General features: G+C 44.7%; 1 protein-coding gene across 1 annotated transcript; it reads right to left on the bottom strand.

Annotated features, from left to right (window-relative positions):
- Positions 1-11551: 11551 nt before the first annotated feature.
- On the bottom strand, positions 11552-12487 carry LOC137142866 (olfactory receptor 51G2-like). Its single transcript, XM_067532339.1, has one exon. It carries the CDS (start codon positions 12485-12487, stop codon positions 11552-11554), a length of 936 nt encoding a protein of 311 aa, XP_067388440.1.
- Between the last annotated feature and the right edge of the window lie 13987 nt (positions 12488-26474).

Genomic DNA, 26474 nt, shown 5'->3' with positions numbered 1-26474 from the left:
TGGGCAGGAAGTTTAAAGAATCTATAAAACAGACGCCCAGAGTCTTAACTTCCACGCACAACAGATTACTGCCCTGAGTTATCAACTCTATGCCCATCTTTTCCTTCAGTAACTCCCTGATGACAAAGTAAGCATCATAACCTTTGGAATTGTGCACTATGAACGTGTAGCCCCCAAATTTTTTGCTAATAAAGGTTTGAACAAAATTAAAAAGGCACTCTTCGCCCTTAAATTCCCAAGATTTTTCCAGCTTTAGGGACATGGCGAAAATGTAATTGGGCACGTGCAACCCCATCTCCTGTGTGCACTCAAAATCATAAAATATATACTTTTCTGACTTTTCGGGCTTTCTAATGCTGTCCTTAAAACACATGTGGTCATTACACTGCTTACAGCACCACCCTTCGCACTTACGCCTTTTGTCCAAGTAAGATTGACCTTATCGCATAAAGTTTTAGACCGGCATTCGACTTGGTTTTTGGATGCCGCTTCTGCATGACCGTCAAAACACTCTTGGGACCGACAATATAGTCTGCAGCTAGGACATCTCAGTGGCGTGCCCAGATTGTCCGAACATGCCGCGCTCAAGCAGAGGCGGCAACGGTATCTGCAGGAGTGGTCGTGACTGAACACCATGTGACAAAACTCACAATAATTTTTTTGCCCCAAACAACCTTTTTACATCCAAAGCACCATAGTAATGCTCATCGTGCAGCAGGATAATAAATGTCTTGGGGTACACAGGACCCCCCGTTTTTAAAAAAAAACCTTTCCTTTTGTCGTGTAAAGCACCACCTGTATGTTGACATGCAAATGCTGTTCAAATGCCACCACATCACTGAGCATAACCATTTTTTGGTCTGACCAACCCAGTTTTTCATGAAACTTTCTCGCCCTGTCTAACAATTCTGCATCTGTAGGTTTGCGGTCGGACATGACGGCCAAAAGCCCGGCAGCAAAACACAGATTGGTACTGGTGTAAGCCAGGTCCACTAAACACTGTCTCTTTTTCTGGATGATTTGACTGCTGACGATAGAATTTAAAACCCTACGGCCGCCCCCGCACATGTTTTTCACAACCGTCTCAACAGGATACAAACAAGCTGGCACATTTGTATCTGCATCTTTTAAATAAAAGACAAGCATAATTTGAGTTAATATGACACCCTGCAAACTATTAAACCCCCAACTATACAGTTAAAATAGGGGCTTTACCTTGCCCTGATGAAAGGCTGCTTGAAGGGTTGGATTCCATAATCAATAGATCACACTGCAATAAAAACACCTAGCATTCTTAGTAAGAATAGCATGAACAAAAAAGTAACATTATATCATATATGTTAAAAATAATCAAACATGCTACCCCTGTGGCGAATTGCTTGCTCTTTCCACCTCCACACCGGGAGTGTGCAATGGGAGTGGTGGGTGTAGAAGAAAACACAGACTAGCTCATTGTTAAAATGGAAAAATACAACTTCAGTCAAAAGAAAGAGACTATAGGGCAGTTTGCTATCTTGATTTAGCTTCAGAGAAAATGTCGTCCACACCTAGCTAACCATGCTTATCGGTCAACACATTCTAACTGCCTTTTAGCCTTCAGCTGCACGCTCAAACTGTCTTTGTGATAAACTTTATGTTTCCACATGGGATTACTTTATAATTCTTTTATCCATAACAGTATGTAAATGTATACATTTCCAACAGCACCCCATAGACCCTTATTTGGTTACATAACACCTATAAATGTATATTAACAGCTACATAATGCATACAATTATACCCTCCCACTGTTTGTTGCTTAAAGGATTACCATTCACCCTAACACCTATACATTTTTCACTAACATTGTTTAAAATAAAGGCCTGCCAGTGCTGGGAAATAGATAATACTTCCTTTCCACCAAAAAACCATGCACATGTATGCCATAAACTATCCCCTTCAGAGGTTATCTGGTAGGAAGAAATAACAAACTCTAACGAAGCTTCCTGTAATTTAGGCCTGACTACTTGTCCAGCAGTTTAATTAGTGTCTGTTAGGGAAAAAAATTGAAAAAAGCTAAGGTTTTTATACCATTCTGAGTCTTTCAAAGTCCAGTTAGCAAGGTGATTTAATCACTATATTTCAAATGTTCCCTTTTGTAACATGCACAACTGGGGTACTTTTTTTTTTAAATTTTCCTGTAGGGTCTTCTTATAGTATTAAAGAATAATAGCCATACATAACAGTCCTTAATGTTACTCTCTGACTGCAGAACCTTGCAAATATCAATGAATGGCTTGGGGGTTTTTTAATGCTTAAAATAAAAACGGTTGTACCACAGTCATAGCTTTTGTTCTTACAACAATTTTTAAATAAAATATGCTAAAACCTTAAAACGTTTTTAAAATAAAATGGTTGTACCACAACCACAGCACACACTCTACAAATAACATTGATTGTTATTACAACAAATGCTTTTTTTAAAATATGAAACGTATTTGATTTTTATTTTGGTTGTTGTTAACACGCTATTTTAAAGCTGTCATGACCCAGCAATTCCTGAAGCTTTATTTTAAACTGTCCAATTGTGTTCTACAAACTCCCAAGGTAATATTTAAACTATCCAATAGGATTCAGTCACCTCCCTTACTGTAAGTAATGCACCACAGACCTATTAGCTGATAACTCTAGCCCCCGGTGAAAATAAAGGTTGGTTCTTGGAATTCAGTAGGGTGGGGGTAGGTGCGTCAGACCCATGTCTCAAACATTCCAGTTTTTTACACATTTTATTTTTTTAAAACACCTTTTCCCCACAGGTTTCTACTACACACATTTCAGCTTTTTGCTGTAAATACACAAAGACACAATAGCTGGTTTCTCACAAAAAGGTTTTTTTATTTAAAAGACATGCAGCCACCTTGAAACATTTAATATATATATATATATATAAGGCCCACACAGGCCATCTTACAGAAACACAGATAGTCACAAAGTCCCCTTTTCAATACTTTTATTTACAGCTAACAAGCCTGATCTTTACTGTACGTGAGACCCCCAGACCTATTATCCGATAACTCTAGCCCCTGGCTGGCTTCTTGTAATTCTGTGGGGTGGGTGTTGGTAAGTCAGACCCTTGCCTCAAACATTCCTGTTTTTTTAAAAACACTTTTTTTCTACTACACACATTTCAGCTTTTTGCTGTAAATACAGACACATAGATAGTCACAAAGTCCCATTTTCAATACTTTTATTTACAGCTAACAAGCCTGATATTGTATGTAGGGCCCCTCACCATTCTCTAACTTAATCCCTTTTGGATTTCTTACAAATAGTCTGCTTCCTAAGTAAGGCTCTGTAACTTTTTGTGCAGACCAAACGGTCCATACAACACTCTAAACAGGCATCCTCTGGTTTGGTCATTTTCATTAGAACACCGCATGAGTCTTGACTGAATTGCACAGCCTTTACCAAAGGCACCCCTCATGCTAAATGCTCTTGAGTTAAGCAGAGACATTGCATAACCTAACTTATGGCAATAACAGAATCCAACAGACTTTCAAAACATAGTTCAGCACACAGGTGCCGAAGTTTGCAGTTTATATCCTCTGAAGTCCAAGTCATGCAGTCATGGTCCCGTTGGCCTGGAGCTTCTATGACACAACCCTCACAATCTTCTAAAAGCTTTTCCTTAAGACAGTGATTAAGGGTAGCAGAAACAGCAACACGTACGATAGCCCGCATGGCTTTTTACGCTCACGACATGTCACCGGAGCAGTTCGTTCCATGCCAAGACTCCTCTTAAACTCCATATAGGCATCATCCTCTTCAATGATTTGTATCGGTGTTGAGCAGAAACAGGCCGGACCTGATTCATCTACGCTGTCTGATGCAACGTTGTTTGTGGTCATCTGCTGAAAAATTTTCAGAAAAAAATAGCTGTAAGTCTCGACGGCTTGGTTTTTGTTTTTGTTCTTAGAATCCTCCACACACCCCAACCATGCTTTTTCCTTTACCTGCGCGGCGTCTCTTCCTTCGGCCTGTCCGACCAGTGACTCCCATGAGCCGCCTTCCTCCATGGGCACGGACAGGATGGGGCCCTTAGGCTCATCAGGCACTCGGGTTTCGGGTTCCGGTGTGTCAAACAAAGGCTGGGCCAAAGGGGTGTCCTCCTCGGAATTGTCGTTAATGTAGCGCTTCTACACCGGGGGGCCAAGAACTTAGGAGCCAAAACAAATTTTGAAAGCCTCACGAGGTTGGTGAAGGCATCCATGTTTCCCTCTCGGCGGTTTTCCATGAGCTGTGAACCATGCGGTCTTGAAAACGAGATGGTTTAGAGGCCCCAAAACTTCCGGGGCTGTGCCGCCGCCGTCCGAACATCCCCATTGGTGCACCTTTCCCTTCTGGGACGGCCTAAGCCCGCTCCGCTTGGGGGATGGGGGCAACTCGCTCCTCCCCCAGCCCTTTCTGGGCCAATCACAGCTCTTGGCAAGAAACGCACATCGATTGGCGGAGGGGTTGCATCACCCGCTTCCAGGCAGGTGCCCATCTTGACCAGGAAGTCATAACCCAAGGAGGGACCGGATGTCAGGTGACCAGATGGTGTGGGACTTCCTGTGACAGCGGTGGATAAGGTGGGATTTCCGGTCACGGGACGTTTGATTGAAGGTAGCCCCTTGTACTACTATAGTTTAATTAAAATACAAAAGAATCAAGATCATTCGGTTGTCCTGGGTTCTGGGTTTAAAGCAGAATTTTTCATTATTTTACAGTCCTTGCCACGGCCGGGACTGTGCCTGGGGATGTGAAGCACACAAATCAGAACATGATCCCTGGGTACTTATAGGCTAAAATAGGCACTTGGATCTGGCATCTGGTGCATTTAGGAGCACAAAGGCTGTGTCCCAGCTGGAGGGTCTGAAGTGGAATGAAAGTCAGCATTTTGCTATACAGGGATCCTTCACCCAAGCCTTAATAATAAAACCTAGCTCTTATATGGCACTTGTCATTATGAGATTTATAAAGTAAACAGTAATATGTGAGCACAAGATCAGATGGGATTCACCCAAGAGTTCTGAATGAAAACAAACATGAAATTGCAGCACTGCTTACTGTGGAATATAACAGATCATTTAAATCAGCTTCTGTACCATATGACTGGGGGATAGCTAATGTAAGGCCAATAGTTCAAGAAGGCTCCAGAGGCGTTCCCAGTAAATATAGGTGTCACCACTAAAGAAAGAGATTTTGAAGTCACTGTAGATAATTCTTTGAAAACTTTCATTCAATGTGCAGAGGTAGTGCAAAAAGGTAACAGAATGTTGGGAATCATAAGGAAATGGATAGATACTAAGAGAGACAATATTATAAGGCCACTATAGAAACAGATGGTTCACCACACAGTGAATTCTGCTTACAATTCTGGGCATCCCATCTCAAAAAAAAAAAAAGAATTTGAAAAGGTACAGAGAAGGGTGACAAAAAAGATAAGGGTTAGGGAAGGGTTTCTATATGAGGGGAAATTAATAGGACTAGGATTTTCCATCTTGAAAAAGAGATGACTAAAAGAGGGAGCTGATGGGCAGAATCCCCTGGGAGGCTAATATGAGGGAGAAATGAATCCAAGAGAGATGGCTTTATTTTAAAGAAACCTTATTGAGGGTGCAGGAACAAACCATCCCAATGTGCAGAAAGAAGAGCAAATATGGTAGGCGCCCAGCTTGGCTTAACAAAGAAGACTTTGGTGAGCTTAATCACAAAAAAGAAACTTCAAGAAGTGGAAGCTTGGTCAGGTGACTAGGGAGGATTATAAAAATACTGCTCGAACATGCAGGAATGAAATCAGGAAGGCCAAAGCATAATTAGAGTTGCAGCTAGCAAGGGATGTAAAGAGGAACAAGAAGGGTTTCTACAGGTATATTACCAACAAGAGGAAGATAAGGGAAAGTGTGGGCCCCTTACAGAATGAGGGAGGCAACCTAGTGACAGAGGATGTGGAGAAAGCTGAGGTACTCAATGCCTTTTTTGCCTTTGTCTTCACAGACAAGGTCAGCTCCCAGACTACTGCACTGGGCAGCACAGAACAGGGAGGAGGTGAACATCCCTAAGTGCTGAAGGAACAGGTTCAGGACTATTTAGAAAGATTGAAAATACAGAAGTCCATAGGACGAGATGCAATGCATCCGAGAGTGCTGAGGGAGTTGGCTGATGGCAGTTCAGAGCCTTTGGTTATTATCTTTGCAAGGTTGTGGCAACTGTGGGAGGTCCTCGATGATTGGAAAAAGTCAAATATAGTGCCCATCTTCAAGAAAGGGAAGAAAGAGGATCCAGGGAACTACAGACCTGTCAGCCTCACCTCAATCGCTGGAAAAATCATGGAGCAGGTCCTCAAGGAATCCATTTTAAGGCACTTGGAAGAGAGGAAGGTGATCTGGAACAGTGAACATGGATTCACCAAGGGCAAGTCATGCTTGACCAACCTGATTTCCTTCTATGAAGAGGTGACTGGCTCTGTGGATGTGGGGAAAGCGGTGGACGTGATATACCCTGACTTTAGCAATGCTTTTGATACAGTCTCCAACACTATTCTAATTAGCAAGTTAAAGAAGTATGGGTTGGATGAAAGGACCATAAAATGCATATACAGCTGGCTAGATCATCGGGCTCAACAGGTAGTGATCAATGGCTCCATGTCTAGCTGGCAGCCGGGAATAAGCAGAGTGCCCTAGTGGTCGGTTTTGTTGAATGTCTTCATTAATGATCTGGAGGATGGAGTAGATTGCACCCTCAGCAAGTTTGCAGATGACACTAAGCTAAGGGGAGTGGTAGATACCCTGGAAGCTAGGGACAGGATACAGAGTGACCTAGACAAATTGGAGGATTGGGCCAAAAGAAATCTGATGAGGTTCAATAAGGACAAGTTCAGAGTCCTGAACCTAGGACGGAAGAATCCCATGAACATCTACAAATTGGGGCCCCACGAGCTAGGCAGCAGTTCTGCAGAAGAGGACCTGGGAGTTACAATGGAAAAGAGGCTGGATGCCCAGGCTGTGCCCTGGTTGCCAAGAAGGCTAATAGCATATTGGGCTGCATTATAGGGGCATTCTCAGCAGATTGAGGGAAGTGATTATTCCCCTGTATTCGGCATTGGTGAGGCCATATCTGGAGTATTGTGACCAGTTTTAGGCCCCCCACTACAGGGAGGATATGGACAAACTGTAAAGAGTCCAACGGAGTGCGAAAAAATGATTAGGGGGCTGGAGCACAGGACTTATGAGGAGAGGCTAAGGAAACTGCGCTTGTTTAGTTTGCAAAAGATAAGAATGAGGGGGGATTTGATAGCAGCCTTTAACTACCTGAAAGGGGGTTCCAGGGAGGATGGGGCTAGGCTGTTCTCGGTGGTGGCAGACGACAGAACAAGGAGCAATGGTCTCAAGTTGCAGTTGGGGAGGTCTAGGTTGGACATTAGGAAAAAGTTTTTCACTAGGAGGGTGGTGAAGCACTGGAATGGGTTACCTAGGGAGGTGGTGAAAACTCCATCTTTAGAGGTTTTTAATCTGAGGCTTGACAAAGCCCTGGCTGGGCTGATTTAGCTGAGGTTAGTCCTGCTTTGAGAAGGCGGTTGGACTAGCCGATCTCCTGAGGTCTCTTCCAAATGTAATATTCTATGACTCTATAATTAAATTGTTTTCACTATTCTCCATGTTCAAAATTTATGCTTTATTTCTAGTCTGAATTGGTCTGCTTCAGCTTCCATCCATTGGATCGTGTTATAATTTTCTATGGTAGATTGAAGGGCCCATTGTTAAACATTTGTTCCTCGTTCAGATACTTACAGACTGTGATCAAATCACCCCTTAACCTTCTCTTTGTTTAGCTAAATAGATCAAGCACCTTGCGTCTATGTCTGTAAGGCAAGTTTTCTGATCCTTTCATACTTCTTGTATCTCTTCTCTGATCCCTCTCCAATGTATCAACATCCGTCTTGAAATGTGGACACCAGAAATGGACACAATATTCCAGCAGTGATTTCACCTGTGCCATATGCAGAGGAAAAATAACCTCTCTAATCTTACCTCAAGACTCCCCTGGTTGTACATCCTGCGTCGCATTCACTTTTTTGGCTGCAGCATCGCACTGGGAGCTCATGTTCAGCTCGACCCCCAAATCTTTTTCAAAGTCACTGCTTCCCAGCATAGAACCCCTCATCCTGCATTCCTTGATCGTAGCTGCGTACCTTTGCATTTAGCTGGATTGAAATGCATATTAGGGAGGCACAGAGGGACGGAGTGAGATGCCCAAGGTCACAAAAGAAGGTTGTGGAAGAGCATGGAAGGGAATCCAGTTCTTCAGAGTCTCAGGCGAGCACTATAACCACTGACCTATCCTTCATCTCTAGAGGCTGTGTGACACGGAATGGGCTAAAGTGACCCATAGGAACACAGGGCTGGAAGGGACCTTCTGGGTCAGACAGACCGGTCCCCGGCTATGGCAGACGACCCCAGCATATCCCCCAGGGCAGAAACATGCCAAGGCCCATCTTAAAACTAGTTGGGTTTATTGCCCCCCACTGTTCCTTCAATAGCTCTTCTTCCTCCCTGGTGTTTGCCCCGAGGTATTTACAGAGCAATCCAGCCCCCACTCAGCCTGCGTTTTGTTCAGCTAAAGCAGCCAAACCTTCTCTGCACTTGGGCCAGTCCGAATTCATCTTTCTTGAATATCAGTGACCAGATTTGCGCAGAGTTTTCCACAGCAGGGCTCACGTGTGCCTTGTATCATTCTATTAATACTTCCCTGTCTCACCTGATACATTCTAGGAGCTCGTTTGCCTTGTTCACAGCCACATCACATTGGTGGCTCACAGTCATCCTGGCACTGAGTAACACACCTAGCTCTTTCTCCTCCTCTGTCCTTTCCAACTTACCCTGGGCTGTATGAACAGAGGTGTAGTGAGTAGAAGTAGGAAGGTGATTTCACTTCTGTAGATGGCATTGGTGAAACCAATGTTGGAATACTGCATCCAGTTCTGGTGCCTACAATTTTTTAAAGAATTTTGAAAGACTGGAGAGGGTGTAGAAAGAGCAACAAAAGTTTTTGAGGGACTGGAGAAAATGCCTAACTGGGGCAGCCTTCAGGAGCAGAACATGCATATCTTATCCAAAGAAAGACTGAGCGCTGACTTGATTACAGCATTCAAGCACCTTCACAGGGACAAAATACCAGGGCCTAAAGGGCTCTTTAATCTAGCAGGGAAAGTTATCTGAAGAACCAGTGACTGGAATATTAAATTTGGAAATTAATCGCACATTTTGGGTGATTAACCAGAGGAACAAACTCAAAAGGGAAATGGTGACTTCTCCTGATATCTCCAAATCAAGTCTGGATGCCTTCCTGGAAGATGTGCTTTACAGATGAACACAAGATGGACAGCAGCCAATAGGCTCAACAGAGGGGTAAATGGGTGAATTCTGCAGCCTCTGACATACAGGGGGTCAGACTAGATTATCCTTAAGAAGCCTCGATTCCCCAAAGCATAAATCCTCAGGAACTCTGCTAGCCCCACACAGTATCCTGATTAGCTAACAAAACAGGCATAGCTACAACGTCAAGGTGAAGACTATTTCTTTCTGCTTTCCTTGTCCATTCAGGTCCTTGCTCTATTTTCTGAATCCCTCGTAGTGGGGTCTTTGTTAACCTGAGGCCCCCTGGTCCTAAAGTCCCTCTTTGTCCACCAGCCTCTTTGAATATATACATGTGTATAGATATATGACATGTGATATTCCTAATATTACACCCTCTTTCCAGAGGAGGCACTTGTCTCCAAGCTGTGCACAATTTGCTTTGCTAGCATATAATCTAACATATCATAATTAATCCATAATTTGGAAGAGAACTAAGGGATGGGTTGATAATCACCTTTTCATTAACTACTCACCTGGGCACCTGATGTCATGTTGCTCTACAAGGTCAGCTGACCCAGGTCACTTAGTCCCAGATTGACCATTACCCACCTCCACGTGTACACACTAGGCAAACTGGCCATTGGCTGACAATCACCACTGGTCTTCCACATCAGCACAGCTGTGTACATAGGGCTGGGACAAACATGCAGGGCTCATGTCAGTGCCAAGTGTGAGTTTGGCCTTTTCAGTGATTTTCCACTGTCTAGTGCTAAGAGGCCCTGCTCCCAGAATCCTCTAGCACTCAAGCTCACCAAACTTGTCCATTGCAATACTGTATAGTGGTTCAGCACCATCACAACAATCACTACAGGCTAAGTTAGACAGGCTTTCCTCTGGACATACAGGAACAGAACCGGCCTAAGGGAAGTGAAGGACCTTGTGGGATCCAGCCTGGTTTCCCTGTGTCTCTGAGAGAGAACCATTCCATTTGTTTGCCCCTTTCTTGAGGAAGCAGCCTTTTCTCAAAGCCTCCCTGTGTGAGCCTGGGCCCAGTCACCATCGTGCTCAGCTCTGTCTGTGTGACAGGCCCAGGGGTGAAGCTGACCTTTGCCCTGAGACTGCTTTCTCCCAGCAAGGCCAACTAAGATGACGCCCCCGTGGCAGTTGCTCCATTGTTTGGCAGTTAGACCCATTCAGCTCCAATGGCTTGAGATCACCAGTCTGGTGCATGGCCTGAAACACTTGGCTTCCCCATGACACTCCAATCCTCCCCTCAGAGATAAAGCACCTAAACCTCACTGTGGGGAGCAGATCAACAGTCACCCCCGAGCACCTCCACATCTGCCCCAAACACTCAGGGGTTGGAGTCACTGGGATTCCCAGAGGCCAGCTGTCACATGAGGCTGTGGTAAGGCTGTGGCCTCTGACAGCCAAATGTCAGAGCTGTTACTGTTTGGAAGCCTGACAAACCGGATCTGAGGGTTTCTCTTGTGTGTGCGACCCTCACTCACATACTCAGATCTGCTCTGCCTGGGGCAGTACACTGGGTTGGGGGGTGCTTTGTGTAGAGCCATCCGTGGGGTCGGGGGCTGCGTGAATGGCTTCTCTTAAGGCTCCTGCTTTACTCCTGTCTCTCACACAGTTCAGTCACAGGTGCCTGGGTGAGAACACAGGCGAAGGGGGGGCATCCTTGCATCTGGAATAGCCCATCTCACAACTGGTGCTGCTTACATGGATCACGCAGCAACCAGAGTGCTCAGGAAGGGGCAGGACTGTGACTGCAAAACAGCTCTGCAGCTTTTCTCATGACCCCTGGGTGTTTAACCGGAAATGGGACACTGAGAGGTCATGGACAATGGGACAAAACATCCACTTTCCTTCTCTGTATTGACTGTATCCACAGCAATTCTGAGGTCTGAGCTGACACCGATACCTCTCTTTATGTGATACCATCCCACCCATCCCCTGGCTCTACATAAACACAGAGTCTTTGTAAATACTGCTGCCTGCCTCGGTCCCATTCCCCAGTGCGCTGTCCTTCCTTAGCAGCAGGTGATGTGGATCAGTAGCTCATGTCCTCTCTTGTCCTCTGGAAGTCTCTAGGATGGAAAAAGTGGCTAGTGATTTTCATGTCTCGCGTCATCAGCGCTAGAGCCAGGTGATGAACTGACCCTTCACTTGACGAACACCCTGATTATCCTCGCACGAATGGCTTTGGTTTTCACACTGTATACGATTGGGTTCATCAGGGGTGGGACCAGCAAATAGATGTCACCCAGTATGGTCTGAGCCAAGGGAGGAAAGTTCTTCACGAATCTGTGTATCACAGACAAGCCAATCTCTGGGGTGTAGAAGAGAAGGGCGACGCAGACGTGGGAGACGCAGGTGTTCAGGGCCTTGAGACGCTTCGCATGGGACGTGATGCTCAGCACTGTTTTGAGGATCATCACATAAGATAGGAGGATGAGCAGGACATCCACCCCCAGTGAAGCAAGTGTTACAAAGAAACTGTAGATGCTGTGGGCTCTGATATCTGAACAAGCCATCTTCATGACTTCCTGGTTCAGGCAGTAGGAATGGGAGAGGACACTGGCATGACAATATCGGTACTGTTTCAGGAGAATGGGGAGTGGGAATACGAGGACCACCCCTCTTAGCAGAGACCCCAGTCCCATCTTGGCTATTCTGGGTGGTGTTAAGATAGAATCATATCTCAGCGGGTCACAGATCGCAACAAACCGGTCAAAGGCCATCGACAAGAGCACGGCAGATTCAATGAACGAAAGCGTGAGGATGAAGAATACCTGGGCAAAACAGGCATCATGACTGATCTCCCTAGAGTTAAACAAGAATATGCTCAGTACGGTTGGTAGGGTGGATAGCGATATGGCAATGTCTGTGATGGCCAACATGGAAAGGAGACTGTACATGGGCTCATGGAGGGTAGGATCTGTTTTTATAATGAACAGAATGAATGAATTTCCTAATATGGAAATAACATACATTAAGCAGAAGGGGATGGAAATCCAGACATGGATGTTTTCCTGCCCAGGTATTCCGGTGAGAAGGATCACTGCAGGTTGGAATTTGGTGTCATTGACAGCTGACATGATGAGCTGGGCAGGCCCGAGGAATTTTGAACTTTACTTCCTAAAAGGAAAAGTAACAAGACACTAGATGATATTGAACGAGACATCATTCTGCTCTCAGTGCAGGTCTAGAGACTTCTTGGAGCTCAAGAAACATCAGCAAAAACATAGCCTTGGATTTACACTTTAGGATTATATGTTCTATTCATTCCCATTGAATCACCTGCCATTGGTAAATGTCGGAAGAGTAGATAGTGGTCTAGCTAGACCATTGGTCTGACTTGGTATGGAAGATAGTCGTGACTGATAGGAAGATAGGCATTCCCAGACAGCATCAGACCTATAGTCCATCTAGCCCAGTATCCAGAGCCCAGAGCCAGATGCTTCAGAAGAAGAGAGAAACATCCCTGCAGAAGACAGCTGTGAGATAACCTACTCCCAGGGAAAGCTTTCTCCTGACTTAGACATATTTTATGGTGTAAATCAGGAAGTTTAATAGCACCCCAAAAACCCTTTTTAAATATATCCCCACTACTGTAATTTGATTTTCTGTTTCCCCATATAAACATCCATTCCCTCTTTGAATCCTACTACAGACTTGACCCCATTGATATCTTGTGGCTATGAGTTCCGTAGCCTCCTTCAGCACTGTGTGATTCTGCAATTCTGACCTTCCCACAAACACCTTCTCTGGCCCTCCACTTGTGAATGGGGCCCATTGTATATTAATGCTCTGCCTGGCCTGTCTTGATTGGATCCAGAGAGGTCGAACATCTTACAGGAGTCTCTTTAGCCTCGTAGGACCCCCATTCTCTCCCAGTGAAAGGATTCTGTAGATATTTGGCAAGTTACAAGCTAACACAGACAGTTACTTCAGCGGGGTGGAGAGGGACTGATGTCCCAAATAGTGAATAGTGCAAACACTAGTTTTGCACTAATGTCCAGTTGAGTTGCAAGTTACTTCATCCACGCTCGTGTAACAGGTGATGGTTGTAAATTACGTACAGCCACTATTATAATCTGTTCTCCTTCACCTCATGTCTATGCTTCACTGAAACACAGACAGCAGTTCTGTTGTCTCATGACTTTTTGGAAAGTCTGGCACAAGTGTAGGAGAGTTATTGTGTGCACAGTTCTGAATGTAAGTGCTAGAAACAGCTTCTGGTCTGTTACCAGGAGACGGTATCATACGACTGCTCACTGAACAAAGAGTTAATAGCACAAACCTATTGCAAAGTGTAATTGGAATACCTCTTGAATACTATCTACAGCTAAAGTCATTAACTAGTAAAGTTACCCCTGCTCCTTCCTGTATGGATTCCAACACGTCTGTGGTTGGCTTTGCATAGACATGCATGGAATGATAGTTTGGTTTGTAACAATTGTATGGCAAGGAAAAGTCTTGGCACAACATTTATACATCTATTCTTTACCACACACATGTAAACCCATTCTTTCCCCTCTGATCTTCTTTCAGAGATGATTTCTCAGGTTAGCGGGTGACCAAAAATGTAGCTGTGTCATCTGGATTTTTAGAAGTTGAAGAGGTTGCAGCCTCTTCGCCCTCATTCAATACCTTGTCAGGAAACAAAACTCTGGGGAATCCTTTGCAGCTAGTAACTCCTCTGTTCTTGGGTTAGTAGCTGACAGTTTCTCCTCAGGTTCTGTGATATCAATCTGCAGCCTTTATCCCGAGTGGTACATGCTCTGGGATCAGCCTATACAATCTTCATTCCCTGGTCTCTCACTCTCTAGTACACTGATTTTCAACTGTTTTCATATCCAGACCCCTAGCAAATTTCAAATGAAGGTGTGAATACCTTTCAAAATCTAACATATAGTCTGCAAACCTCTAGGAGTCCGTGGACCACAGGTTGAAAACCACTGGTCTAGTACAGAGTAACCTCAACACTTGTCACACTGCTACAATGGAGGTTTGTGGAAAGTCGATTTCAAAGTGAAATGCATGAATATTTAAGCCCAGCTAATCCACAGTTTGCTGCAGCCCAGGGCTCAGTCTGAGAGTGGGAAAATGCTGGGATTCTCCCCCAGGAGAAGGAAAGGGACGAGGCTGACATCTGGCACTCTGAGACCAGAGAGTGGGCAGAGATGCCGGTAGCCCTGAAACTGAGAGGGGTCTTATAGGGCAGAGTTGCTGGAGACCGCATCCAGTCAGAAAACAGAACAATTTCATTCCCTTATATTACCTGTTATCACAGAGGAAAACAGCTCTGCATTCCTGCGTTCACAATCCAGCCAGAGAAAAAATGTTTGAAAATATATTTCCTTTTTTATTTCCAGGAGCAAATAAACCTGAAGTGTTTTGGGAACTACTCACTGATATTGCATTGGCTCTTCTCTGGCTCAGAGCATCCTGCACCTCTTGAAATGGGACCCATACAGAAATCCTGACTCGGAGCATTGGGGTTTTCACAGTCCCAGCTCACTTTGAATCTGGGATTTCTGTGTACCTGGAATGATCTCACATAGACCACGGGCATATGGAGTGGAGGGTCCCCCAGCTACCTAGTGCTACCTGCTCCCCAGCCCCTGTCACTGAGTCACACCCACAGCCCAGCAGTCAGCTGCCGCTGCACAGAACATCTGCCCATCTCAACAGCTGGCAGCCTTTACCCTTCCCTTAGCGTTTGAAAGATTTAAAGACAGAGAAACCTGGCAACGTACCCAATGACTGAGAGAAGGGGAGCAGCTGCCAGCTGAGGTCTGCACCCTAACGGAGAAGGAGTCAGCGGAGAGCTTGCACGGGCAGGCAGCGTCTGCTCAGACAGGCTGCAACTCTCCTTATGAATCGTCTTTGCCCATTTCCTTGGGGGCCACTTGACCACCTGGGACCCTCAGCTGATTGGTTCAGAGTGTGCCAGATTTAACCCTGTCACGGCCAATGGAAAACTGAAGGAAGCCCAATCATAGGGGATGCTCGGTGATGCTCTATTCCTGAAATCCTGGCTGTCAGCGCTGTGTGTATGGAGTCACAGGGCTCCCTCGAGGGCGGCCGAGTGGTACTGATGGTGTTTTACAGCTTTAATTTTGCTGCAGTGCAGAAAAATACACTAATAATAGTTATGTAGAGTGAGATTTCTCCCCAGCAACCCCCTTTCCTGCATTTAAAACCCAGGGTTCAGGCTGTGAAGGAAGATTCCACACAGCTCCTACCTGGAAATTTCCCTCAGATTGTTCCAGTTGGGCAGGTCTATTTCCTTCTTGCTGAGATATAAACAGAGGAATAAAGGGGGATGCCACTACACTGGACATCAGCGCAAGCCCTGCTGCAGACTCTATTCCTGCAGTCCAGGCTTTCAGCGCTGTGCGTACGGCTCAGAGGAGTCACAGGGCTCCTTTGAGGGCGCCCGAGTGGTACTGATGGTGTTTTAGAGATGTAATCTTGCTGCAGTGCAGTAAAATACACTAAAAAGTGTTATATAGGGTCAGATTTTTCCCCAGCTGCCCTGTTTCCTGCATTTCAAAGCCAGGGTGCAGGCTGGGAAGGAAGATTCCACACAGCTCCTACTGGAAGTTTCCCTAAGATTGTTCCAGTAGGGCAGATTTCTTTCCTTTTCCCTGAAGAATAAAGGGGGGACCATGCATCCATTTCACTGCAGGTCATAATTTTTCACGGGATCAAATCCTGTGTTTTCCAGACAAGCTCTTGCTCAAACCATGAGACTCTCTCACTCGTGTTACCGGGCCACACACATCTGGTCACCCAGAGGAGGATGTCGTAACCGCAGAGCATTTTTCTGCTGGCCTGATGGAGGAGCATCCAGTACAAACTTGAGCAGTGTTGCAACCCCATGTGCCCACTGGCAACCGCACTCACTCATCTGTTCACAAAGCCACCCACTCAACCTTGGCCTGCTGGCTTTCCTCAGCTTTACTGATACAAACAGTGCTACAATTCCTGAGGACAGAGAACAGGTGCAATGAGCACAGAAGGAACGCTAGTCAGACACAGGCCGCTTTGGGACCTGCGGCTCCAAACAAGATGAAGGAGGAAGCTCTGAAGCTGCTGTTGTTGGAAGCTGACAGGGGTGGGGTGTGGTGCTATTGTCCAGTTGCCCTTACAGAAGCCTGCAATTAAAACGATTCTAGTTATCGGTATCACACTGAGTGTTATCAAAATCAGTTCCTCAGTGTCTCTGGGAGTATATAGTCTGCAAATATTTCCCAGTACATTGCATCAGTACTAGCAGCTGTAGGCCCTCATATTGGAACATCAGGTAATAGGTCTATAGTTTGCATGACCTCATTGGGGGATAGAGGACACATTCCTTTTTCCTTTGTATGCTTCCAAGAAAATTACTGGCATTATGCCAGGTAGGAATTCTGAGACACAGAAGAGTCACGGGTACCATTTTCCACTTTCCACTGGCCAGTGATCTGTGGGATGTCAGACTTTGTGCATCCACATTCAATGATATTAAGGCCAGAAAGGTCTGTCGCAATCATCTATACTGAGCTTGTGCAAGACACAGGCCAGAGAGTTTTACTCAGGGAATTCTAGGGCTGAGCCTAGTGCCTTGTGTCTCAACTAGAACAGATCTTTTAAATCAGGTCTGAAGAATCTCCAGCCCCATTCAAAAATTATTGCTCACACCTGCAAAAATCATGGGATAGGGTTAAAATAGCCAGATGTAAAAATATACTAATTTGGGGGATTTTTTTCATTTGCCTTTGGTTTCTGAGCCAGCTGCATCAGGTTTTCTGGCTTTCGTGCAACTTACCATAGAATATAAAAAGAATAGTTAATGGGTTTTATGCTTTAAGATAGAATAGTAAAGTATATAGCTTGGGAAAAGGGCTGGAAGAACCTGATAAGGGCTGTCCAGGTGCTAGCACAGCACAAATAGAGGACACTCATAAAAACAAAAGCTGACCAGGTTGATCGCACCGGGCTGAATGACACCTAGAAATGCCTACATATCAGGATAACTAAGCAGAAAAGCTCACTGATTATGTCACATGACAAGGAACCTGACAAGTAAATTGTCAGCCTGATAAGTAATCTGTAACAAGCAAGCTGTGAAGAGTGACAAGTAAACTTGTCTCTTTGGTCAGTTTAAACGTATTTAAACCCGCAAAAGTCAGTTGCACTTTGGACTGCAGCCCACTGGGATCCTCAGTAGCTTGACTGAGCCCTTCTATGAACCAGCAGCATCCAAGGGACGGCTACCACTTATCAGAGTCGACTCGGCCCAAGGGGCTTAAGGAGAGAAGCACTTTTGGTAACGTATGAAAGTAGCACTTGCTTTAAGATAACAAAGCAACATCTGTCTGTTTATCTGTCTGTGAAGAGTAACTAGGATTTTACAAATGACCATCTGTCTTTAAGCATAAGATAATAGATAATAGGATTGTGTACTATGAGAAATGATTGCATGCATAGAAAACTAATAGGCCTTTCTATGCTTCTTTGGTTTCATGATTGTATTGTTTACATTTATGCTCTTTATTTGATATTAATGACTAAATAAATGAGACATATTGTTTCAGCTAAGGCCCTGTTCGTATTCTTGTTCGGTCGCCCCCGCCCCTGGGCTGAGGCAACGCCTCTGCTTCCAGAGACCCGCACTCCTGAAGCTAAGACCTTTCAGGCCGCTCTGAGTCCACGGTCAGCTTCACCTCTTGGGCTGTCACACAGACAGAGCTGAGCACGATGGTGACTGAGCCCAGGCCCCACACAAGGAGGCTTTGAAAAAAGGCTGCTTCTGTAAGAAAGGGGCAAACAAATGGTAAGTTGCTCTCTCAGAGACACAGGAAAACCAGTGTGGGTCCCTAGAGCTCATTGTATTCCCGTAGGTTGGTTCTGTTTCTGTATCTCCAGAGCAAAGCCTGTCTAACTTAGCTTGTAGTGATGCGTGAAATAGATGAGTACAGACATGTGACAGCTGCTTGTTATTTTATAACCATTTTCTCTAACGCTTTGCGCTGTCTGCTAATAAACCCACATGTTTGAAGCAGGCTGGTGGTGACTGTATAGCTCTGCTCACAAGAACTCGAAGGGGAGAGACTCAGGTGTCCAGTTGGACCTGCATCGTGATAAGCATTTGGCATAGACGAGGTGTTGTAGAATCATAGAATAATAGAGTTGGAAGGGATCTCAGGAGGTATCTAGTCCAACCTCCTGCTCAAAGCAGGACTAACCTCAGCTAAATAATCCCAGCAAAGGTTTTATCAAGCTGCAGCTTAAAAACCTCTAAAGATGGAGATTCCACCACCGCTCTAGGTAACCCAGCTCTAAGAGTGGGACAACTGTGAGATTCCACCGCAAGACAAGAAAATACGTGGTTTAGATGGTAAAGAGAGCATGTGCTCTGCTTTTACTGTGACAATCCCGTTTCTTCTTGGCCAGCGTTTCTTCCTGTTTAGTGCATTTAAGCATTCAGAGTAGCAACTTTTTGAAATTGTATCCCAGATATCGATCCCCTCAAAACAATGATTCAGAGATTCACAGAATTTAAGGCCAGAAGGGACCATTAGACCATCTAGTCTGACCTACTGTATTTCAGAGCCTACAGAATTTCTCCCATTAACCTTTGTAGGAGCCCAATCACTTATGTTTGATTAAACTTAACTTGTTTATCTATACACCTGATTTTCCAGGAAGGCATGAAGACTTTATTTGGAGATATCAGGACAATTCACCATCTCCCTTGGGAGCTTGATCCATTGATTAATCATCCTCAGTGTTAAAAATGTGCGACTAATTTCCACATATAAGTTTTCTAGCTTGAATTTTGCAGCCACTGGTTCATGTTATACCTTTCCCTTCTAAGTTAAGGAGCCCTTTAGGACCTTGTATTTTGTTTCTGGGGAGGTGTTTGTTCACTGTATTCAAGTCAGTGCTCAGTCTTCCTTTGGAGTAGCTAAGCAGGTTCAGCTATTGAAGACTCTCGCTGTGAGGCATTTTCTGCAGTTCTTCAATCATTTTTGTGGCTCTTTCTGCACCCTCTTCAATGTTTCCATATTTTTAAATTTTGTGCATCAGACCTGAATGCAGAATTTCAGCACTAGTCTTACGAATGCCATCCACAGAAGTAAAATCACCTCTCTACTTCTATTCCCTACACCTCTTTTTATATAGCCATGGTTCGTTGGAAATGACAGAGAAGGAGAAAGAGCTGGGTGTATTAGTCAGTGCCAGGATGACTGTGAGTCACCAATGTGATGCAGCTGTGGACAAGGCAAACGAGCTCCTAGAATGTATCAGGTGAGACAGGGAAATATTTATAGCATAATACAAGGCATTGGCAAGCCCTCCTTTGGAAAAGTGAGTGAAATTGTGGTCACTGATATTCAAGAAACATGAATTCTGACTTCCCAAGTGCAGAGAAGGGCTCCATGGATGGTCAGGGCAATGAAGAGCATGTTTTACTAGGAGAATAGTTGGTAATGTAGCATGCTGAGCTGCCAGCGGCTCCCTCCCCAGCCACTAGCCCCCAGATAGGAAGGATGGGTCAGTGGTTATAATGCTCACCTGGGACTCCGAAGAACTGGCTTCGTTTCCATGCTCTGCCACAGCTTTCTTCTGTGACCTTGGGCAACTCATTCAGTCCCTCTGCGCTTGCATAATATGGATTTTAGTGCAGCGAAAAGTAAAGGTATACATCTAGGATCAAGGAATGCAGGCTGGGGACTCTATCCTGGGAAGCAGTGACTCTGAAAAAGATCCGAGGGTCGTGGTGGATAATTAGCTGAACATGGGCCCCCATTGCAATGTTGTGGCCAAAAAACTCATGTTGTGCGGAATGTACAAGCAGGGAATCTTGATGAGGAGTAGAGAGGTTATTTTACCTCGGTATTTGGCACTGGTGCGGCCACTGCTGGAATATTGTGTCCAGTTCTGGTATCTACAATTCAAGAAGGATGTTGATACACTGGAGAGGCATCAGAGATGAGCCACAGGAATGGCAAAAGGATCAGAAAACCTGCCTTACAGTGATAGACTCAAGGTGCTCAATCTATTTAGCTGAACAAAGAGGTGAAGTGGTGAATTGATCACAGCTGTAACTACCTGCACCAGGACCAAAGGTTTAACAATGAGCCTTCAATCTAGCAGAGAAAGTTATAACAAGATCCAATGGCTGGAAGCTGGAAATAAAGTGCAAATTTTGAACACTGAGAATGGTGAGAAAAATGTACCAAGGGTCGAGGTAGATTCTCCATCACTGACAATTTTTAAATCAAGACTGGCTGATTTTCTAAAAGCTCTGCTCCAGGAATTATTTTGGGGCCGTTCTCTGGCTGGTGCTATACAGGCTGTCAGACCAGAGCCTCACAACGCTGCCATCTGGCCGTGGGCTCTGTGCATTTCTGAATTTGTACAGTGGTGTAAATAGCACTGCCTGACCGCACAGGGTGTTGTGTTGTAAACAGGTTAAAGGTTGTGAGGTGCTCGCATGCTACAGTAATTGGGGCCATAACTCAGTGCCTTTGATAGATGTCAGCTCTGTGTGCCCTCTAAGGCTGATTTGGGCCATTAGCTGGAGAACCTGACGTCTTTCCAACACCCCTCGGTGATGAGGACGGTCATTAGCACAATGTCCTTTTATGAGGGGTTCTGGGCTCCTCCCACAGCTCTGCATTCAGAGGGAGAATCGGGACGTGCTGTAAAAGAGTGAAAGATCTGGAGGGTGTTGCTGGGGAGCCCCTGAGTCTGACCCTGATCCCCCACATGCTCCATTAACAAGGAGAGCCGCTCTAGCAATGGAGACAGACCTGAGACCCTGGATCCGAGTTTCCAGCATCACAATGTTTAGGACTAGCTGATCGGGGGTGGGGGATGTTTGGGTCCAATATAGATACTCCTGGGCTGTGGGTGTGACTCAGCGACAGGGGCTGGAGGGCAGGCAGCACTAGGTAGCTGGGGAACCCTTCATTCCATGGGCCCATGGTCCATTGGGGATCCATTTTAAGGCACTTGGAAGAGAGGAAGGCGATCAGGAACAGTCAACACGGATTCACCAAGGGAAAGTCAAGCCTGACCAACCTGATTGCTTTCTATGAAGAGGTGACTGGCTCTGTGGATGTGGGGAAACTGTTGGACGTGATATACCTTGACTTTAGCAAAGCTTTTGATACTGTCTCTCACAGTATTCTTGTCAGCAAGTTAAAGAAATATGAGTTGGATGAATGGACTATAAAATGGATAGAGAACTGGCTAGAGCATAGGGCTCAACGAGTAGTGATCAGTGGCTCCATGTCTAGCTGGCAGTTGGTCACAAGTGGAGTGCCCCAGGGGTCGGTCTTGGGGCCGGTTTTGTTCAACATCTTCATCAATGATCTGGAGGATGGGGTAGATTGCACCCTCAGCAAGTTTGCAGATGACACTAAGGTGGGGGAAGTGATAGATACCCTGGAAGATAGGGATAGGATACAGAAGGACCTAAACAAACTGGAGGATTGGGTCAAAAGAAATCTGATGAGGTTCAACATGGAAAAGTGCAGAGTCCTGCACTTAGGAAGGAAGAATCCCATGCACAGCTACAGACTGGGGACCGACAAGCTAGGCAACAGTTCTGCAGAAAAGGACCTGGGAGTAACAGTGTATAAGAAGCTGGATATGAGTCAGCAGTGTGCCCTGGTTGCCAAGAAGGCTAATAGCATATTGGACTGCATTAGTAGGGGCATTGCCAGCAGATCATGGGAAGTGATTATTCCCCTCTATTCGGCATTGGTGAGGCAGCATTTGGAGTATTGTGTCCAGTTTTGGGCCCCCCACTACAAAAAGGATGTGGAGAAGTTAGAGAGAGTCCATTTAGAGAGGGGGCTGAAGCACAAGACTTATGAGGAGAGGCTGAAGGAACTAGGCTTATTCAGTCTATAGAAGAGAAGAATGAGAAGAGATATGATAGCAGGCTTCAACTACCAGAAAGGAGGTTCCAGGGAGAATGGAGTTAGGCTGTTCTCAGTGGTGGCAGATGACAGAACAAGGAGCAACGGTCTCAAGTTGCAGTGGGGGAGGTCTAGGATGGACATTAGGAAAAAAGTTTTTCCCTAGGAGGGTGGTGAAGCACTGGAAGGGGTTACCTAGGGAGGTGGTGGAATCTTCATCTTTAGAGGTTTTTAAGCTGAGGCTTGACAAAGCCCTAGCTGAGGTTAGTCCTGCTTTGAGCAGGGGGTTGGACTAGATACCTCCTGAGGTCCCTTCCAACTCTATGATTCTATGATTCTATGATCAGAGTTGCAGTAAAATAATAAGAAATTAAAAGGAAAGTGTCTCCATGGAGTAATCAGACTGTCACTTTGGTAAGGGTACATGAAAACTCTAAGCACAAAACATACACTTACGCCTTATGTAAATATTGATCTGGTTAATATAATGTTATAGAGAAGTTAAATTATGAAAGAAATATGCATTTTCCCATGACATATGCAGTGTATATTGTAGAAGGTTTAAAAGAAATGTAAACCAAACTTGCTACTTAATTAAAAACCTACAAGGGCTCATAAAGGAGCCAGGATAAGTTTTGTTTATTTTTTTCAGATCACTGTGTGCTTTAAGAACAAATAAAAAACTGACAACAGTGGTGTCTGTTGATGCAAATTACATAGCTGATATGCTAGGGAAAGAGGAGAACTGTCCAGAGATGGTAGCACAAAGGGGCTGCATGCAGATAATGGACACAAAAGGAAGGTAAGAAACAAGTCCCTGCTAACAAGAGTCCCTTACAAATATACCCCACCAGAACTGTAAGGATGTAATTAAATGAAAGCCTATGCAAAGATTCCAAAAGGATAATGAACACCCTGGCCCCAGAGGCAAATTGTCTAAATAAAAGGCACGGTATAACAAGATACTTAGAAACACCCACTTGTAATACTTGTCAGAGATTTGATGCTAATGTTATTGTTATTATTAAACCCTGAAAGAAATTTAATATTAATGAGTAACTCTGTAACAATGTACAATGTGGATAGTTTTTTTGGGGAAAAAATGGTAACTGAAAACACACCTCATGTTAAAAAGCCTTATGGTAATGATTCTTCTCAACTATTACCTGTAGATACTCTTAAAAGTTGGCAGGGCAGAGAAAACATTACAAACCTGGCCTGCTGTATAAAAAGGGAAACTGAGGTACACCACCTCATGATATTCATGAATAAAAAAAAGGAACATTCACCCTAAAACCTTCAAAGGTAGAAGCCATTACAAACCTGGCCTGCCTATAGAACAAAAACACAGGAAAATCTGAGGCTAAGTCCTCTGTTTTGCCTGCAATTAGAAAGGAGATTTGTAAAAGAAAGGGGTATTTTAAACAATAATCTGCCATCCCCTCAAAGGGGTATAAACATGTTCTTTTTGCCTTTCAGAACTTCAGGAAAAGCTGGCCTCAGCAAAACAGCTAAAGAACAAAATCATGGATCTACTGTTGCAACAAAGACTGTGTTTTGTGTTTTACGTGTTGTTTGTCTTGTTACTAACATTGTTGTGTATGGTATCGTGTTTAAATAAAAAGTGAGGTACTGCATGAAGCAGAAAAAAATCAATGAACACTGTAACTGTATTTACAAAAACATTCTCTATCAGGGAGGAAAGAGGAGAAATAAAGGGAGAAATAAAGGAGAAATCAAGTTCAATGAATTTGGAAGGAAAAGGGGTCCTGAAAATAGACGTCTTGGCAGAAGTAAAAGTGCCAGATAAATTTGCTATCAGAGTCCTATGAAAAATATCTCCTGTGGCACCCTGGAAATTTCAGTAAGCCCTAAGCAAACCAGCAGCCAGGGTTTGTGATGAATTTGCTGAGCCCCATGTGGGAGGGGTGCTCAAAGCACAGTTAAAAGCTCAAGAGTGCTCTCCCAGGGAAAAAGGGAAGGGAGAAAAGGGACTGAGGCCTGGCTGTGTCTGAGAATAAAAGATAATTAAATTAGCTGAAATGTTTTAGTGATACCTCCCAGATAGGGAGGGGGAAGGTTTTTCTGCTTTGTGTTTCAGATTAACAACCTGTGAATGCTGGAAGATCTTGAAGCACTTATAGCAAGGCGTCATAAAAAAAAAATCATGGTCTTCGTTTTGTGGGTGGTAAGAGATGACCAGAAAAAAAAAAAAAAAACAGTAAAATTGAAAGCCTGTTAAAATTTTTTAAAAAAAAGGTGAAATGTAAATATGAATGCCCTCCAGCCAAGGGGAAACTTTGGGTCTCATTCTACAATTGTCATCTTGGAGCATCAGATTCGCGACTGACAGAGGCCCAGCTCCCTCCTCGTACCCAGCCTAGTTCGCCTCTGGGCGAATGCATAAAAGGATGGTCATTATATCACAGCAGCTTGCAGAACTTTATGAATGTGTATGTGAATGTGATGGCTTTTTAATATTCTTACATGCACAATAAACGTGGCATAGTGCCTTGTCCCCCTGAATACGCTCCTGCTAGTCTTTTCTTTTCAAGTATAACAAGAGGACGTGGAGACTAAAAGGAGCCAGCACAAGTAACTCTTCCTCAAAACTTCCTCAATAAACAAAACTTTAGTATATACCCACCAGTTAGAAACCCAGACACAACTTCCTGCTGTTGCTTTTCCATGTTGGAAATTGCTGAAATTTGGTCACAGGAGGAGGGATGTGCTGGTTGGAGGAAGGCGTCAGAGACAATCTACTACAGTGCATCTACTTTACATTACAGTCTGAGGCACACCCTACCTCAGGAGATTACAGGAGGCCTAGTTACACCTCTTTGGTGTGTGAATTAGGCAGGATGTCCATTCCCTATTTTGCCCTGTTTCAGGACCCTGTGCCACTGTGATGTGGATACTGCACGTCCCACCCCACACGCAGTGGATCTCCCACAGAGAGATTTCCAACACTGCCTGGTTTCCTCTAAGCCAGAAACATGATTTTATTTTTACTGCATTGTGGGGTTTCTTATCCTCCATGGAACTAGAGATGCAGGGGAACAGAGCAGACCCACCACCCCAAAAATTTTAGACTAACTGTTTTGAACATCTAAGCTGTGAGTTTAAGATTTCAGCTACTTTCCTCTCAGTTCTTCTCTGGTCCAGATGAGCTCACCCATCCTTCGAGGCCGCAGGACGACTTCAGTAGGAGTCACTGGAGGCTCATGGCCGGTGGGTGAAAATCAGGCCTTTTATTTAAGTCCCTAAATGTGGATTTGGGGTGAAATCCTGACCCTGATGGGAGTTTTGCCATTGATGTGAATGGGACCAAGATTTCAGCCTTAGTGAAGAACTTTAGGTTCCGTGCTCTGAAGATCCTGGCTTCAGGTCCTGCAGCAGCGAGAGCTATTCTGTTAAGGTGCTGAAAGAGTCTGAAGGAAGATCCCAATTTATGTGGCATCCTGAGACCAGGCATGAAAGATGGGGATTTCAAAATACAGGAGCCCTGATTTTCCTCTCAGTGATGCCAGCGTCAATCTGGAGTGAGTCATTGAAGGCCGAAGGTGAGAGCAGAATCTGGCCAGTGTGTGAATCCCTGTGTGACCTATTTGTGTTGTGAAATCTCAGGTATCACATGTACCCACTGCAGAGTCTTTGACTGCATATATTAACCTGGCAGTGAAGTTGCTGAATTGGAAAACTGGAGAGAACAAGAAAAAAAACCACACAGACCAAAAAAAAAAAGGACGATACTACGTCAGTTAGAAGGAGAAAGAACGAGACAGAGAAACGATCTTAAAAGAAAAAGTTGTCTAAATGATTTGCAGTAATTCTTTAGCGCCCTATTTAAATCCCATGGAGTTTCTGACAACACTAAACAGTTCCACTCTGCATGCTGGAGAATTCCTGCTCAGATTGTTCTTCATTTGAACACTTCCTGAGCCCTTAGCACTAAGTTTATTGGAAAACCAGGCAACTCACCGAAATCCCTGCAGCAGAGAGGAAATCTTCTTACTGTGACCTGAAAATCAGTGTACGAATCTCACGTCTGAAAGTCACAGTGCTGGACAGGGACCTTTATGAAGCCCCTGTGCAGTCCCTGTGGAATCTTAGGTCGGCTAGGGCTCCAGGACAATTCCCTGAGCTCTGTGAGCAG

The sequence above is a fragment of the Emydura macquarii genome, unplaced genomic scaffold (assembly GCF_026122565.2).
Source record: "Emydura macquarii macquarii isolate MOO-44397 ecotype Brisbane River unplaced genomic scaffold, CSIRO-AGI_Emac_v2 contig_3275, whole genome shotgun sequence".
Classification (NCBI taxonomy): Eukaryota; Metazoa; Chordata; order Testudines; family Chelidae; genus Emydura; species Emydura macquarii.
This window is presented reverse-complemented; position numbering and strand designations above follow the sequence as displayed.

Bases quoted from the DNA above. Each gene is read 5' to 3' on its own strand.
- LOC137142866 (XM_067532339.1), bottom strand. From the start codon at position 12,487: ATGTCAGCTGTCAATGACACCAAATTCCAACCTGCAGTGATCCTTCTC.